The 18,724-nt window shown below is 44.4% G+C and overlaps 1 protein-coding gene across 1 annotated transcript in view; it reads right to left on the reverse strand.

The window, feature by feature from the left end:
* INTS4 (integrator complex subunit 4) overlaps nucleotides 1-18,724 on the reverse strand; it is a 139,625-nt gene that overhangs the window by 38,713 nt on the left and 82,188 nt on the right. The window contains exons 18-20 of the mRNA XM_073612805.1: nucleotides 14,902-15,032; nucleotides 12,443-12,502; nucleotides 9,977-10,136 (exon numbers count right to left, since the gene is read on the reverse strand). Coding sequence (XP_073468906.1) covers nucleotides 9,977-10,136; nucleotides 12,443-12,502; nucleotides 14,902-15,032 — 351 coding nt within the window. The remainder of the gene's footprint in view (nucleotides 1-9,976; nucleotides 10,137-12,442; nucleotides 12,503-14,901; nucleotides 15,033-18,724) is intronic.

Raw genomic sequence — 18,724 nt, forward strand, 5'->3', positions numbered from 1 at the left:
CCGATCAGATCTATACTAGCGTCCCCAGCAGTTTAGGGTTCCCAAAAACGCAGTGTTAGCGGGATCAGCCCAGATACCTGCTAGCACCTGCGTCTTGCCCCTCCGCCCGGCCCAGCCCAGCCCACCCAAGTGCAGTATCGATCGATCACTGACACTTACAAAACACTAAATGCATAACTGCAGCGTTCGCAGAGTCAGGCCTGATCCCTGCGATTGCTAACAGTTTTTTTGGTAGTATTTTGGTGAACTGGCAAGCACCATCCCCAAGCAGCGTCAGATTAGCGCCAGTACCGCTAACACCCACGCACGCAGCATACACCTCCCTTAGTGGTATAGTATCTGAACGGATCAATATCTGATCAGATCTATACTGGCGTCCCCAGCAGTTTAGGGTTCCCAAAAACGCAGTGTTAGCGGGATCAGCCCAGATACCTGCTAGCACCTGCATTTTGCCCCTCCGCCCGGCCCAGCCCAGCGCACCCAAGTGCAGTATCGATCGATCACTGTCACTTACAAAACACTAAACGCATAACTGCAGCGTTCGCAGAGTCAGGCCTGATCCCTGCGATCGCTAACAGTTTTTTTGGAAGCTTTTTATTGAACTGGCAAGCACCAGCGGCCTAGTACACCCCGGTCGTAGTCAAACCAGCACTGCAGTAACACTTGGTGACGTGGCGAGTCCCATAAGTGCAGTTCAAGCTGGTGAGGTGACAAGCACAAGTAGTGTCCCGCTGCCACCAAGAAGACAAACACAGGCCCGTCGTGTCCATAGTGCCCTTCCTGCTGCATTCGCCAATCCTAATTGGGAACCCACCGCTTCTGCAGCGCCCGTACTTCCCCCATTCACATCCCCAACCAAATGCAGTCGGCTGCATGAGAGGCATTTTCTTTATGTCCTCCCGAGTACCCCTACCCAACGAACCCCCCCAAAAAAGATGTTGTGTCTGCAGCAAGCGCGGATATAGGCGTGACACCCGCTATTATTGTCCCTCCTGTCCTGACAATCCTGGTCTTTGCATTGGTGAATGTTTTGAACGCTACCATTCACTAGTTGAGTATTAGCGTAGGGTACAGCATTGCACAGACTAGGCACACTTTCACAGGGTCTCCCAAGATGCCTACCAGACAAGGAAATAAAAAGAAAGAGGGGCGCACCAGCCATGTGCATTATCTTTTGTAAAACATTTATTGAAATAAAATGATAAAGGAATTACTCACAAGCAGTAGTAAAATCTGGTATCATAGACTCGAACGACAACAAGCAGCTTGGTGAGGATGATGAGCGAAGCCTGCCAAAGGTCTTAGAGGAATATGTAAGCTTCACTACTAGCTGACGCGTTTCGAAGGGCACGTCCCTTCTTCATCAGAGCACAGCAGCATATTGAAGGCAGTCTCGATGAGGGTGGGATCATAACCCTTGTCTAGGAACTTATTACGAAGGACCTTGCTCTGCTCTAGGTAATCACTTTTCTTAGTACAAGTGCGCTTAAGGCGGCAGAACTGTCCAAACGGGACATTTCTGATCCATCTAGGATGGTGATTGCTATCAGCATGCAAGAAGGAATTACCACCACTGGGTTTAAAATGTGTTCTAGAGAGGATATTACCATCAAGGTCACTCCTAAGTTCAAGATCCAAAAAGACAAGGCTCTCACTGCTGATGACATGAGTGAAACTGATCCCAAAGGGGTTTTCTCTGCAGTGGTCAAGGAAGAGATTTATTTCCTGATCAGACCCATCCCAAATGATGAGGATGTCATCAATGTATCTGGCGTAGAGGACCAGGTTCGCCCCATATGGGTTATTATTCCAAATGAACAGATCTTCCCAATATCCCATGAAGATGTTGGCATAGCTTGGGGCAAACCTGGCCCCCATAGCAGTGCCCTTCTTCTGCAGATAGTGCTCTCCAAGAAAAGAAAAGTGGTTGTGTGTGAGAGAGTATTCGACACAGTCGAGTACAAATTTAGCCTGCACTGAATTGAGTGCACCTTCTTTGGACAGGTAGTGATTGGTCGCTCTAAGGCCATAGATGTGGTCAATAGATGTATAGAGTGAGTCTACATCTAGGGAAAGCCATTTGTACCTAGGTTGCCAAACATAGTGGGACAGTATTTCCAACATATGGCTAGAGTCCCTGACGAAAGATGGAAGGCTGGTCACTATACCCTGCAAAAAAGTACGCTAGCCTGCTATCTACAATGATTATTTCCCCTGTTAAAGGTGCACCTCCCCCGTGCCATTCTGGACACTATGCCGCTACCACTGTATGCAATGTATACTGCTGTGGTTGGTTGTCATTGACATTTTCAACCACATTGACACTCGTCTTTATTATTATTATTATTTATTATAGATTATACATTTATACATTTATAACCTACATCATTCGCAATTTTTTACTTACAGTCATCCACTATGTATTTGTTATTCTTTATTTATTATTTAACCTTCTATATTTAATTTTATTATACTTTATTCATCACCATCTTTTCACTTGTCAAAGTGAGCTGCCCTTGAGGGAGGGACTCTTCAAGGGGGAGGGGCCCCACAAGTCCGCCCCACTCTATTGATTGGGCTTTCTGGTACATACACTATATATATATACAGGGAGTGTCGAAGGAGGGCTCACTGCTGTGCTCTGATGAAGAAGGGACGTGCCCTTCGAAACGCGTCAGCTAGTAGTGAAGCTTACATATTCCTCTAAGACCTTTGGCAGGCTTCGCTCATCATCCTCACCAAGCTGCTTGTTGTCGTTCGAGTCTATGATACCAGATTTTACTACTGCTTGTGAGTAATTCCTTTATCATTTTATTTCAATAAATGTTTTACAAAAGATAATGCACATGGCTGGTGCGCCCCTCTTTCTTTTTATTTCCTTGTCTGGTAGGACTCCCCATCCTTGAGGGCAGCAAGGCCTGTGTTGTTCTTCTATCTATCTGGTCGACCACTTGTGCGCAGGAGTCAATTTGTTCTTCTGTATCGTCTCCCAAGATGCCATCGCATTTTGAGAGACCCGAACCTGGAACCGGTTACCTTTATAAAAGTTAGTTACAAAAAAAGTGTAAAAAAAAAAATATATAAAATAAAAAAAAATAGTTGTCGTTTTATTGTTCTCTCTCTCTCTATATTCTCTCTCTCTTGTTCTGCTCTTTTTTACTGTATTCTATTCAGCAATGTTTTATTGTTATTATGTTTTATCATGTTTGCTTTTCAGGTATGCAATTTTTTATACTTTACCGTTTACTGTGCTTTATTGTTAACCATTTTTTTTGTCTTCAGGTACGCCATTCACGACTTTGAATGGTTATACCAGAATGATGCCTGCAGGTTTAGGTATCATCTTGGTATCATTCTTTTCAGCCAGCGGTCGGCTTTCATGTAAAAGCAACCCTAGCGGCTAATTAGCCTCTAGACTGCTTTTACAAGCCGTGGGAGGGAATGCCCCCCCCCCCCACCGTCTTCCGTGTTTTTCTCTGGCTCTCCTGTCTCAACAGGGAACCTGAGAATGCAGCCGGTGATTCAGCCAGCTGACCATAGAGCTGATCAGAGACCAGAGTGGCTCCAAACATCTCTATGGCCTAAGAAACCGGAAGCTACGAGCATTTTATGACTTAGATTTCGCCAGATGTAAATAGCGCCATTGGGAAATTGGGGAAGCATTTTATCACACCGATCTTGGTGTCATCAGATGCTTTGAGGGCAGAGGAGAGATCTAGGGTCTAACAGACTCCAATTTTTTCAAGAAAGAGTACCTGTCACTACCTATTGCTATGATAGGGGATATTTACATTCCCTGAGATAACAATAAAAATGATTTAAAAAAAAAAAAAAAAAAAATGAAAGGAACAGTTTAAAAATAAGATAAAAAAGCAAAAAAATAATAAAGAAAAAAAAAAAAAAAAAGCACCCCTGTCGCCCCCTGCTCTCGCGCTAAGGCGAACGCAAGCGGCGGTCTGTCGTCAAACGTAAACAGCAATTGCACCATGCATGTGAGGTATCGCCGCGAAGGTCAGATCGAGGGCAGTAATTTTTGCAGTAGACCTCCTCTGTAAATCTAAAGTGGTAACCTGTAAAGGCTTTTAAAGGCTTTTAAAAATGTATTTATTTTGTTGCCACTGCACGTTTGTGTGCAATTTTAAAGCATGTCATGTTTGGTATCCATGTACTCGGCCTAAGATCATCTTTTTTATTTCATCAAACATTTGGGCAATATAGTGTGTTTTAGTGCATTAAAATTTAAAAAAGTGTGTTTTTTCCCCAAAAAATGCGTTTGAAAAATCGCTGCACAAATACTGTGTGAAAAAAAAAAAAATGAAACACCCACCATTTAAATCTGTAGGGCATTTGCTTTAAAAAAATATATAATGTTTGGGGGTTCAAAGTAATTTTTTTGGAAAAAAAAATATCTTTTTCATGTAAACAAAAAGTGTCAGAAAGGGCTTTGTCTTCAAGTGGTTAGAAGAGTGGGTGATGTGTGACATAAGCTTCTAAATGTTGTGCATAAAATGCCAGGACAGTTCAAACCCCCCCCAAATGACCCCATTTTGGAAAGTAGACACCCCAAGCTATTTGCTGAGAGGCATGTCGAGTCCATGGAATATTTTATATTGCGACACAAGTTGCGGGAAAGAGACAAATTTTTTTTTTTTTTTTTTTGCACAAAGTTGTCACTAAATGATATATTGCTCAAACATGCCATGGGAATATGTGAAATTACACCCCAAAATACATTCTGCTGCTTCTCCTGAGTACGGGGATACCACATGTGTGAGACTTTTTGGGAGCCTAGCCGCACACGGGACCACGAAAACCAAGCACCGCCTTCAGGCTTTCTAAGGGCGTAAATTTTTGATTTCACTCTTCACTGCCTATCACAGTTTCAGAGGCCATGGAAAGCCCAGGTGGCACAAAACCCCCCCAAATGACCCCATTTTGGAAAGTAGACACCCCAAGCTATTTGCTGAGAGGTATAGTGAGTATTTTGCAGACCTCACTTTTTGTCACAAAGTTTTGAAAATTGAAAAAAGAAAAAAAAAAAAGTTTTTTCTTGTCTTTCTTCATTTTCAAAAACAAATGAGAGCTGAAAAATACTCACCATGCCTCTCAGCAAATAGCTTGGGGTGTCTACTTTCCAAAATGGGGTCATTTGGGGGGGTTTTGTGCCACCTGGGCATTCCATGGCCTCCGAAACTGTGATAGGCAGTGAAGAGTGAAATCAAAAATTTTCACCCTTAGAAATCCTGAAGGCGGTGATTGGTTTTCGGGGCCCCGTACGCGGCTAGTCTCCCAAAAAGTCCCACACATGTGGTATCCCCATACTCAGGAGAAGCAGCTAAATGTATTTTGGGGTGCAATTCCACATATGCCCATGGCCTGTGTGAGCAATATATCATTTAGTGACAACTTTGTGCAAAAAAAAAAAAAAAAAAATATTTACAAAAAGTTGTCACTAAATGATATATTGCTCACACAGGCCATGGGCCTGTGTGGAATTGCACCCCAAAATACATTTAGCTGCTTCTCCTGAGTATGGGGATACCACATGTGTGGGACTTTTTGGGAGCTTAGCCGCGTACGGGGCCCCGAAAACCAAGCACCGCCTTCAGGATTTCTAAGGGTGTAAATTTTTGATTTCACTCTTCACTGCCTATCACAGTTTCGGAGGCCATGGAATGCCCAGGTGGCACAAAACCCCCCCAAATGATCCCATTTTGGAAAGTAGACACCCCAAGCTATTTGCTGAGAGGCATATTGAGTCCATGGAATATTTTATATTTTGACACAAGTTGCGGGAAAGTGACACTTTTTTTTTTTTTTTTTGCACAGTGTCACTTTCCCGCAACTTGTGTCAAAATATAAAATATTCCATGGACTCAATATGCCTCTCAGCAAATAGCTTGGGGTGTCTACTTTCCAAAATGGGGTCATTTGGGGGGGTTTTGTGCCACCTGGGCATTCCATGGCCTCCGAAACTGTGATAGGCAGTGAAGAGTGAAATCAAAAATTTACACCCTTAGAAATCCTGAAGGCGGTGCTTGGTTTTCGGGGCCCCGTACGCGGCTAAGCTCCCAAAAAGTCCCACACATGTGGTATCCCCGTACTCAGGAGAAGCAGCTAAATGTATTTTGGGGTGCAATTCCACACAGGCCCATGGCCTGTGTGAGCAATATATCATTTAGTGACAACTTTTTGTAAATATTTTTTTTTTTTTTTTTTTTGTCATTATTCAATCACTTGGGACAAAAAAAATAAATATTCAATGGGTTCAACATGCCTCTCAGCAATTTCCTTGGGGTGTCTACTTTCCAAAATGGGGTCATTTGGGGGGGTTTTGTACTGCCCTGCCATTTTAGCACCTCAAGAATTGACATAGGCAGTCATAAACTAAAAGCTGTGTAAATTACAGAAAATGTACCCTAGTTTGTAGACGCTATAACTTTTGCGCAAACCAATAAATATATGCTTATTGACATTTTTTTTACCAAAGACATGTGGCCGAATACATTTTGGCCTAAATGTATGACTAAAATTTAGTTTATTGGATTTTTTTTATAACAAAAAGTAGAAAATATCATTTTTTTTCAAAATTTTCGGTCTTTTTCCGTTTATAGCGCAAAAAATAAAAACTGCAGAGGTGATCAAATACCATCAAAAGAAAGCTCTATTTGTGGGAAGAAAAGGACGCAAATTTCGTTTGGGTACAGCATTGCATGACCGCGCAATTAGCAGTTAAAGCGACGCAGTGCCAAATTGGAAAAAGACCTCTGGTCCTTAGGCAGCATAATGGTCCGGGGCTCAAGTGGTTAAATCAGGTAAGGGAACAGAAAAAAAAGAATAAATTGCCAATTCGTTTTAAGGATGCACATTAAGTGCTGCATGGTGAGTGAAAAATGTGGGTGGAACTCCGATTTAAGTGGCTTATCATTCTTTACAAGGCCCCTTGAGCCAGAATGATAGCATATGGGTGGACTTCCCTTTATAGAGGGACGTGAGAGGGTTGTCCGCTTTCGCCTCTTCTATACGCTCTTGCGGCTGAACCTTTGGCTATAGTGTTACGTTCTAACTCGGCTGAATTATATGTGGTTTCGCTATCTCCAATTATGGCACGCCCTTCATGCTCAGTTTACCGACCGTTACCCTACTGTATCCATGGTAGATGACCTGGAGGTAATATACAGTATAGTGGTGAGCCTTGCTAATTGATATCTACATTTTATGATCTTTTACTTACCCTGGCTGCGTTTCAACTAGCCTACTCACTTAAATCCTGCTGGGAGGGCAATACTGGGGTCATTGAGGTTGAGGACTGGGGTAAGATATTAGAGGCATGCAAAACAGGCATCCCCTAAAGTGTCAGAACGCCTTACCCAACTGTACAACCTTCACAAGACGTACATTACTCCTGTGCGTTTAGCAAAATGTCCATCCCCCAGCTCTGTGTCCTTAATGCCCCAGGTTCATTCAGCCACTTAATCTTGTACTGTCTGACATATCCAGATATTACCGTTTACTGCTTGATTGGATGTCAACAAATGTTTATCTTTTGCAACTTTTTTTTGAGCATTGTGTATGAGCCATATGTGTATTGTGTCTTTAAAGCGGAGTTCCACCCACTTTAACAAGGTGGTCTTAAACTAAAGACCACCTCTCCACCCCTCGTTTTTGGATATACTGTTTGATGGTATATGTTTTCTTGGTAGAGAAGGAAAAAAACTGAGGTACTTTTTTTTTTTTTTTATGTCTATGGCACTGCCTGCAGGTATTATGGCCACACATGTAGGATCTTATAGTGTTAAGTTTGTGTGGTTTGTTTGGCTTCTGAGAGCAAAACAAACTAGGTGACGGCATACTACCTAGTCTGGGGACCCTTCTACTAGAAAAAAATTCAACCCCCCTTAATTGCATGCGTGCGGGAGCCGTCAGTCACGGCACACGCCAGGGGAGGAAACGGCACGGTGGTCCGTTTCTTCACAGCGCATGTGCCGATGACGACATTGGTGCACTACAAGTGAAATATTCACGTGTCTTCATCTGGGGACTGAAGATGAAGACACGTGACGGTGTCGTAACGCGTAGGGATTGGCTGGAGCAATACACTGAATCTGAAGCACAAGTGAGAGGGCGCTGAGAACGCCAGATCGTTTTTTTATTCACTTTGCCTGTTTTTATTATGAGAAATGTAAGAGTAACAGCTAATAAATTTTCCCCCTTTGACTCTAAAAGTTTAATGCACTAGTGGAGCCTCTTTCTTCTCCCCCCTCCCCATTTTTCCCCCACACTGAGTTCACTAGAGCGGAGCAGCAGAGAGGGAACGTTGGAGGAGAGAAACTGAAAGAGAAAGCTACCAGAAACTATCCCCACACCTTAAAGACATATTACAGAATGCCTGATTACTACTAATTCAAGGTGAGAGTTCTGAGAGACCTTACTGAGAGACACCAGCAGCAGAAAGATAGACTTTCACTATTTATTTTTTCTAATATCAGAAGAACTATTCACAGTTATTTTTTAATTTTTTAATTTTTTATTCACGTACTTGTTTATTCATCTATTTTATTTTCTAAATCACTTTGGCACTAGAAGATCTACAAATATTGTAGCAACAAAACGGACTTTTTTTCACACAAATTGGATTGTATATATAATTTTTTTAAAGGTTGCACATATGTTTTATTGCACAGTTTTTGATTGTGGATTTTAGAAGATCATACACGATTCACCACTGGAAATATTTTTATGCACATATTTTTATGCACATATTTTTATGCTATATGTCATCATTTATTTATGCATGCCAGATATAGGGTGGTATGAGGAGTATTTCACTATTTACTGCTATTTAAGCCTCATTTTTTAAAAGCAGCGATTATTTTAGTACACAAGAGAGATTTTTATACTACCACCTAACAGACAACAGTGTTCCACAATATATTTATCTACACTATATTTCATATATTTTTTCAATATTGCGCGAAATTTATTTTCTTTTATAACAATGCACTGATTACTGTATAAATGACACTGGCGGGGGAAAGGGTTAACACTAGGGGGCAATCAAGGGGTTAACTGTGTTCCCAGGGTGTGTTCTAACTGTATGGGGGATGGGACTCTGACTAGGGGAAGAGAGAGATCGGTGTTCATACTTAGTATGAACACATAATCTGTCTCCACTACCCTGGAGGAACCGGGATTTGTGTTTACACACACACACACACATCCCTGTTCTCATTCTGTAACAAGCAATCGAGGGTGCCCGACGGTCAGTGCGCCCCGGGCGCTTGCATCGGCTCCGGGGACATGCTTCGGGCACACGCGCCGCCGGAGGCATCTTAAAGAGCCGACATACAGCTACGACGGCTCGCGCAGGGCATCCAACCTGCTGCAGTATAACTGCGGCGGCTGGTCCGGAAGCGGTTAAACGCGAAGTGTGGTGGATCCATACCCTCAATACTAGAAAACCATATGGCTTGAATGATAGGATGGACATAAATCTTTTCTTAACACAACTACATTGTTTTGATATATCTGTTGGAGTGCTGGCAGAACATGTTTTATTTGTTCATGATATGTCCTTCATATGCCTGCCGTCTGTCTCTCTTTTTTCTCCATGTGTTTTTTTTTTTTTTATTGATTTGATTGTTTCTGATCAGGATGCACCCGCCCCATGTGGAGAGCTTGCTTTGTTATAAAAATCAGTTTTTAAATCAAACATGTATGCTTTGATGAAGGCTTCTTAGCCGAACGCATCAGCGTATAGCCTGTACCCACGTAACTAATAAAGTACTTTTATTCAAGAGCCTCCGAGTAGCCAGCCTTCCTGATTTAAGTATCGTATCTGTGGGGCGTGAACGTCCCAGCTAGAGCACCGGATCACAGTTCGTGGACTTTTATATTGGCAGTGGAGCTGGGGTAACCATTTGTTTCTCTTCAGCCTGTTACAGCAGGTGGCGCTGTTCTGTATTATAATGGTTACCTGTTCTGGAAGAGTTAGGCGCAGAAAGCTGCTTTGCCGTAGGGTGGTCTGGAGGATTTTTACCATCTGAAGAGGCTTGGAATTTACCAGGCGTGGCATCAGATCAAGCAGCTTGTCCACAAAGCTGTCCTGCATGTGCGGGAGTTCAGAGATGAAGCACCTGAAGGAGACACAACAACAAATAATTGAAAAGGGTAAATAGTGGGGGAGCAAAGGTGGGAGAATGCAACCCTCTGAGGAGGAGGAGGAGCAATTTTGCTTATATTCAGCCTGATTTTGCCCACTGGTTGGCGACAGATGACATAACTCCCATGTATGCACACAGGAGTAACATCATCCCAGTATTCTTCTCTTACAGATGCCAGGAATAGTCCGGGATTGTACACAGCACTATACATACACTGCAGTGTACAATATATTTTAAAGGAGAAGAGGTTTTATGGTAGACAAATTATGCAGAATCTTTTCTGCCATATATCTCTGCCTGCAAACACAGGCTTAGATTGGAATCTGTACTTACTTTCCCAAAATGGACCTGAATGGTGCTTTAAAGCAGAAGTGTCAAACTCAATTTCATCGCAGGCCGCATCAGCATTATGGTTGCCCTTAAAGGGCCGATTGTATATAACATGTATCCAGCGCTTTTTTGTCAGTGAATAGTTTGCAGGAGTTCAACCACACTCAACCCCGCCAAACTCAATCGAAAGGTGAGTGTGGCCAAACTGCAGTGGGTGGATCTTAAAGGGGCAATAAATACCAGGAGTGCACTATGTACAGAGTTGAGGAATGCGCTACGTACGGAGTGCAGAGTTGAGGAGTGTGCTACATACAGAGTGCAGAGTTGAGGAGTGTGTTACATACAGAGTGCAGAGTTGAGGAGTGTGCTACATACAGAGTGCAGAGTTGAGGAGTGTGCTACATACAGAGTGCAGAGTTGAGGAGTGTGCTACATACAGAGTGCAGAGTTGAGGAGTGTGCTACATACAGAGTGCAGAGTTGAGGAGTGTGCTACATACAGAGTGCAGAGTTGAGGAGTGTGCTACATACAGAGTGCAGAGTTGAGGAGTGTGCTACATACAGAGTGCAGAGTTGAGGAGTGTGCTACATACAGAGTGCAGAGTTGAGGAGTGTGCTACATACAGAGTGCAGAGTTGAGGAGTGTGCTACATACAGAGTGCAGAGTTGAGGAGTGTGCTACATACAGAGTGCAGAGTTGAGGAGTGTGCTACATACAGAGTGCAGAGTTGAGGAGTGTGCTACATACAGAGTGCAGAGTTGAGGAGTGTGCTACATACAGAGTGCAGAGTTGAGGAGTGTGCTACATACAGAGTGCAGAGTTGAGGAGTGTGCTACATACAGAGTGCAGAGTTGAGGAGTGTGCTACATACAGAGTGCAGAGTTGAGGAGTGTGCTACATACAGAGTGCAGAGTTGAGGAGTGTGCTACATACAGAGTGCAGAGTTGAGGAGTGTGCTACATACAGAGTGCAGAGTTGAGGAGTGTGCTACATACAGAGTGCAGAGTTGAGGAGTGTGCTACATACAGAGTGCAGAGTTGAGGAATGTGCTACATACAGAGTGCAGAGTTGAGGAATGTGCTACATACAGAGTGCAGAGTTGAGGAGTGTGCTACATACAGAGTGCAGAGTTGAGGAGTGTGCTACATACAGAGTGCAGAGTTGAGGAGTGTGCTACATACAGAGTGCAGAGTTGAGGAGTGTGCTACATACAGAGTGCAGAGTTGAGGAGTGTGCTACATACAGAGTGCAGAGTTGAGGAGTGTGCTACATACAGAGTGCAGAGTTGAGGAGTGTGCTACATACAGAGTGCAGAGTTGAGGAGTGTGCTACATACAGAGTGCAGAGTCCGACTCTCTTTCACAGGCTGTCCACTTCTTCTCAGCTCTAGCCTCTGCACCACTCCCCCCCCCCCCCCAAAAGCCTCATTACATCTCACCTACCCAGTCCAGCCCCCTGGCAATACGCTTTTCTCCTTCACTCAAAGGGAGATCATTGGTTGGCATCTCTGCACAAGGGCACAGATGGGGATTACAGTGCAGTTTACCACAAGACGCCCCATGCCATCTTGTCCCCTCCGTAAGTGCATGGCAGGCAGGGACATGTGAGTGCTGCAAAGAGGAAAGCTGCCTTTGTAAGCACAGAAGGATTCTGTATTTACAATTGATAGTGATGAGTGGAGAGCGAAGGACGAGAGCCGGGAGGTGGCGGAATGGAGTTCTGCCACATTTCAGCTGAAAAAAGCCCTGGGTACAAGGGTCACATGAAATGGCTTGGCGGGCCGAATGTGGCCAATGTGCATTCGGTTTTACACGTGTTTAAAGGGTTCAACAAACCCCCTTGAAGTTTGTCGAAAGATTTGCAAATGCTCCGAGGCCTGTGCGAACAAGGCATTGCCATGACCAGGCTGTAATCCGATTAAAAGGAGAACACATAGAACACATTCTCACCTTTGGAAGACATCGATCTCCTGCAGGAACTGCTCACAAAGGCCGAACATAGGCTCCTCCCTACAAATAGTACAAGGAATATGAAAAAGAAGCACCAGACTGTAAAAACACTATATATATATATATTATATATATATATATATATATATATATATATATATGACAGAGTGTTATATATCCAACCTGATTACAGTGGTATATCTAAAAATTGAATGGGTTTCTTTGGCTTACTCTGACACAACGAAACTCAAAAAGTGAAGATTTACAGGAAACCATTAGAAATGTTAATTATGTTTAAGCGGTAGCCTGAAAATTCCACCATGTGTCTTGCATTGCTTCTGCAAAATAGCAGTGCGTGTCCTGGTATGTGTGTCTAACCATTTTATATAGCCGAATATCTGCAGTGCAAAATCTATGGCACTGCTGCTTCTGACTGCGAGTCTGATGAGATTTGGATGTCACTACTGTATTTCTTCCTGGAAAATAATCTGCACTGTATTCATCTTCCCGTCTCACTCAAACCATTCAGTTGATATGTGCTTCATCTGTACTGCATTTTGACCAAAAACCCACAAGTCATCAGATGGTTGTGGAGCTCCAACATAAAGCAGGAAAGCCCTGCCCCTACCAAGATGACCATCTCACTATATAGATCAATCAAGGTACACTATATTACCAAAAATATTGGGACGCCTGCCTGTATATGAACTTTAATGGCAACCCAGTCTTAGTCCATAGGGTTCAATATTGAGTTGGCCCACCCTTTGCAACTAGAACAGCTTCAACTCTTCTGGGAAGGCTGTCCACAAGGTTTAGGAGTGTGTCTATGGGAATTTTTGACCATTCTTCCAGAAGCGCAATCATGAGGTCAGGCACTGATGTTGGATGAGAAGGCCTGGCTCGCAGTCTCCGCTCTAATTCATCCCAAAGGTGTTTTATCGGGTTGAGGTCAGGACTGTGCAGGCCAGTCAAGTTCCTCCACCCCAAACTCACTCATCCATGTCTTTATGGATCTTGCTATGTGCACTGGTCCAAATCATTTGGTGGAGATGGGATTATGGTGTGGGGTTATCTTTCAGGGGTTGGGTTTGGCCCCTTAGTTCCAGTGAAGGGAACTCTTAAGGCGTCAGCATACCAAGACATTTTGGACAATTTCATGCTCCCAACTTTGTGGGAACAGCTTGGGGGTGGTCCCTTCCTGTTCCAACATGACTGCACACCAGTGCACAAAGCAAGGTCCATAAAGACATGGGTGAGCTAGTTTGGGGATATCTGAGGTCGCAGTTGGTGTACCTAATAGACGGGTGGTCCTCCAGAATACCTACTATTTCCTTTCAGTCACTGTTTTGGATTGAGTTTTGATGTCATCCATTATGGTTGAGGACAAGGCGTTTTAAACTTTGATTCATTGACACCTAATTTTTATGAGCACAGCAAGCACAAATTCCTTTACACATGTTAAAAAAAAAAGTTTTTTTGGGCGCAACCCTTTGGTAAATGTCTTTTTTGCATGTGTGAACTGTAATATTTTGTTCTGTTGTACGGTCTTATGGCTGCACCATCTTTAATGCATCTTTTAGGGTGTGCCCCCCAAATATCTTGTTTGTCTACTGTATGGATTCTGACCAAATCCTTTTGGGTGAGGAGCACCCCACTCCCTCATTAAGTACCTCTTATTAGTGTCCACTTTTGTCATGGGTGGAGATCTCAAGATTCTCCCATATAGAAGAGTGTATTGCTCTCATGGTTCAGAGAAGCAGGATCTCCCAATCTATGGATACTGTAGGACCCACTAATCATGGGGTACTTTGTCACAGTAAGTGGGCTTAGCACCATATAGCAATATGGTGTGACCAAATCCCCATATTTTTTTTATAACGTTTTTTGAAAGTGTCTAGGTGTTTTTAATAAGCCTTGTTGGATGTCAATGTCTTTTTTGCATGTGTGCGCTGTAATATTTTGTTCTGTTGTATGGTCTTTTGGCTGCACTATCCAATGCATCTTTTAGGGTGTGCCCCCCAAATATTTTGTTTGCCTTTGGTAACTTGACACATATGCCTTTTAAAGCAGCTTACAGGGAGAGCAAAGCATGATAAAGGCCTCAGCAATATGATGATGCTCGTCATTCACACGTCAATGTTCAGGCAGGGGACAACGGAAGCTGAAAAGCTGTAGTGATGAATAGCGGTGGTGCCCTGCCAGCTGGGGAAATAAATAGTGGCTGTTGATTTTAAAAATCTGGTGCAGCTGTGCATGGTAGCCAATCAGCTTCTAACTTCAGCTTGTTCAATGAAGCTTTGACAATAAAACCTGGAAGCCGATTGGCTACCATGCACAGCTGCACACCATTTTTCACTCTTCAGGTTTTTAGTAAATCAACCCCATCATGTACTTGTGTGACTGCAGTCCCCTGTCACCCTAGACAACATGAAGCTGCTTTTCTTCCTAGCAACACTTACCCTCGAGTAGTTCGAGCTGTCACAAGGAGCTGGAGGGCGTTTGCCTGCAACCTCATGTGATGTATAATGGCTATCTGGCGGTTCTCCAGGCCGCTGTACATAAACTCCATCTTGTAGGTTTCTTCCAAGATCTGGAAGGAAAAACAGCCATTAACAAACCCAGGTAAATGAGTCCGATTTCTACCTACCATTCCCACCTCCCTTCCTCATCCCCTCTGTACAGTATACTCCAGGACAAGCCTAAGAATGTCAAAATGTGAAGGCCAAATCAATTAAAAAGTAAAGTAAACCTGTGAGCCTAAGTCTTGCCCACACAAGGTGCCACTGTTCTCTTTATCAGCAAGAAAACCCTCTTCTGTGCTCCCCTCTCAGTGTTACTAAGGCGCTGATGTCTTCATCCCTTGGCTAAGCTCCACCCCCCTGCAGTCATCCGGTCTGGTGAGTGATCCAATGAAAGGCAATGTACCGTTCTTACTAGATAGGGAACTGATATCCCAAGGGGCTTGAGGGCTACTTCAGAAGTCAGGAAAGTCAATGCCTTAGGCTGCGTACACACGACCGGACTTTCCGGTAGAAAAGGTCCGACGGAACGAATCCGTCGGACATTCCGATCGTGTGTGGGCTTCATCGGACCTTTTCTGTCGAAAAATCCGACGGACCTTAGAAATAGAACATGTTTCAAATCTTTCCGACGGACTCGATTCCTATCGAAAAAAACTGTTCGTCTGCATGCTAGTCCGACGGACCGAAAACGACGCAAGGGCAGCTACTGAACTTCCTTTTCTAGTCCAGTCGTACGTCATCACATTCGAAACGATCGGACTTTGGTAGGATCGTGGGTAGGCAAGTCCATTTCGGCGGAACTCCGTCTAAAAGTCCTTCGGAGTTCAGTCCAACAAGAAGTCCGCTCGTGTGTACGCGGCATTAAAGTGGAATTCTAGCCTCCACCTCTCTAGTCTTAAAACCGTCTCATCCCTTCTTCTCCTAACAACTATGCTAACTAACCTGTGTAAGAAAGATGTATAAACTTACCTATTTTTAGGCAACTACAGTCTGGTCATGTGATCTCCTCTGTGTCAGCCAGCACCAGCTGCAAGGGAGAGCGCGCTCCTCAAATGGCTGTAATGCCTGGGAGCAGCGACATCACCCATTGGCTTCAATGGCCTATCCATGGTCAGTGCTCCCTCCTCTCCTTTGAAGCCATGCTGGCTAACACAGGGGAGCCAGATCATATGACCAGCTCGGGGCAGCCTGCAAATTAGTAAGTATATACATCTTTATTACATGGTTTCGTTAGCATAGTTGTTCAGTCTGTGGGAGAGTTAGTTTTAAGGCTAGTTAGGATGTAAGCTAGAATTGCAATTTAAGTATATATAAAAGTGTAAACAGAAAAGGTGCAGGTGGTACCTGCATGGGACCCTAGGCAAGATAGGAGTTGTGCTCCTTTCCGTGCATTCCTTTAACTCACACTATTAAAGATGCAATATTAAAAGGGGAAGTAGGTCCAAAGCTCTTTCAGCCCTACTTCTCCTGGGGATCACAGGAGTGCACTTTCTTCTGCCCTCCCGTGACCCATATTCAGTGTCACTCAGCTGACACAGGCTCTGGAGAGACTTTCAAAGAGAAGTCCAGCCTGGGCACATTTGGCTGGGCTTCTCCTAAGGGTCACAGGAGTGCAGTCCGTTTTGCACTCCTGTGAACCGTTTTTAGCAGAGAGTGAAATCCGCTCTCTGCTGACGTCACACAGATCAGTCCAAGTACCGCATCATTCCGACTCTGGAAGTCTGGATCTGCCAGGTGCCCGGACTGATGGCCGTCTCAGCCTCCCAGCGAGCCACTGAGACTGCCGCCCTCTGCCCCTCTACAGCTCAGCGCTCCAATGAGCGTGGAGGAGCAGAGCAGGAGAGTTGCTGATTGACAGGCAGCAGCTCTCTGCTCGGGGAGGTGAGAGAACCGAGCCATCGGCGGTGTTTGGTGGCTCGGTTCTCAGTGCAGAGACACCGGGGGGGGGGGGACAGATGCAGCATCCACCTAGGTAAGTATGACTGGGTTAAAAAAAAGTCAAACCCATACTACTCTTTTAATGTCCAGATCCACCCAGGTACCTGGATCAGGCGGCTGGCTCAGCTTCTCAGCACACTTTTTAGAGCCTGAGCCGGCCGTTCCCACAGCTTGGCGCTCAAGTAAGCGCTGGAGGGGCAGAGCAGAGAGCCGGTGACTGACAGTCACTGACTCTATGCCCAGTGAGGCCCAAGAACTGAACGATCAGCGGTCTTTGATCGCTCAGTTCTCGGTGTAGAGGCAGCCAGGCATAGAGGTAGCATCCACCTAGGTGAGTATGTGTGTTTGATTGTTTTTTTCTGCTGCACCATCTTTAATGCATCTTTTAGGGTGTGCCCCCCAAACATTTTGTTTGTCTAATGTATGGATTCTGACCAAATCCTTTTGGGCAGGAGCATCCCACTCCCTCATCATTGCTTCTCATTAGTGTCCACCTGTGTTATAGGAGTCCTTTAGTTCTCCCATATAGAGGAATGTATTTCTCCCATCGTTCAGAGAAGCAGGATCTTCCATTCTATGGATAGCGTAGGACCCACAAATAATGGGGTACCTTGTCGCAGTAAGTGGGCTTAAGCACCATATAGCAATAAGGTGTGACCAAATCCCCATATTTTTTGAAAATGTTCAGGTGTTTTAAATAGCCTTGCAGGAGTTAAATGTCATTTTTTTGCATGTGTGCGCTGTAATATTTTGTTATGTTTTATGGTCTTATAGCTGCACCATCTTTAATGCATCCTTTAGGGTGTGCCCCCCAAATATTTTGTTTGTTTTTTTTTTTTTTCTAATCCCGAACTTGTCTTTTTAAGGATGCAATAGGCCATTTTCAGTGTCTGTATCGGGATGGCCACCTAATCAGACACTGACTATCTATAAGCGTATCCACTCATGTAAAGTGACAGGCAGTGCCAAGCTCTGACCAACTGCACTACTCCCTACAGTACTGCAAGAAGACTGTAGTTGGGTCCCTGAACATCCACCACCAATTCCTGCCTCTGAACCTTGTGGATGATCTGGCTCTGGCACTTGGGATCTTGTGGTATCTGCGGTTATTTAGTGATTTTCGGATATGTGGGTGACCACTAGAGAGAGCATTGAAATCTCTCTATAAAACGGGGGTCAGCAACCTGTAGATCGTGATCAAGTGACTGGTAGATTGTGGTCTGTGCTTGCTGATCCACCATTCCAGAGCATAAAACAGAGTGCAATGCAGAGGGACTCCTGCTTCTCTGAAAAGCGATACAAGTGTGTTTGACAGGTGGCGAGGAAGCAATATCTTGCCGCCTCACCACCTGATTTAAACCCATGATTGCCATGCAATGCACTCAATTTAAAACACGGTAGTACAGCAATTAGAGGTTTAAATCCAGGGTGAGGAGGCGACACTCTGCCCCTTGATCTTTGACTTCTCTCATGTTGTTCAGGTAGATCTCTGCCTCTTTAACATCTTGCCGACCAGCCGCCGCAGTTTTCTTGCGCCAGAATGGCACAGCTGGGAGAAACAATGTTACGTAACGTCGCTTCACCCTGTGGCCACTAGGGGCGAACCTGCCCGCTGCTCACCCAAGGAGCTGCTGCGAGTGCCTGGCGGACGCGTTCGTCGCCAGACTCCCGCGAATGCTTGTGGCACACGGAGAACCGGGATCTGTGTGTGTAAACACACAGTTTCCGGTTCTCTGAGGGGAGAAGAGACAGATCATCTGTTCATACAGAGTATGAACAGAAATCTGTCATCTCCTCTACACAGTCCCCTCCTCTCTTCAGT

The sequence above is a fragment of the Aquarana catesbeiana genome, linkage group LG02, assembly GCF_042186555.1.
Source record: "Aquarana catesbeiana isolate 2022-GZ linkage group LG02, ASM4218655v1, whole genome shotgun sequence".
NCBI classification, from domain to species: domain Eukaryota; kingdom Metazoa; phylum Chordata; class Amphibia; order Anura; family Ranidae; genus Aquarana; species Aquarana catesbeiana.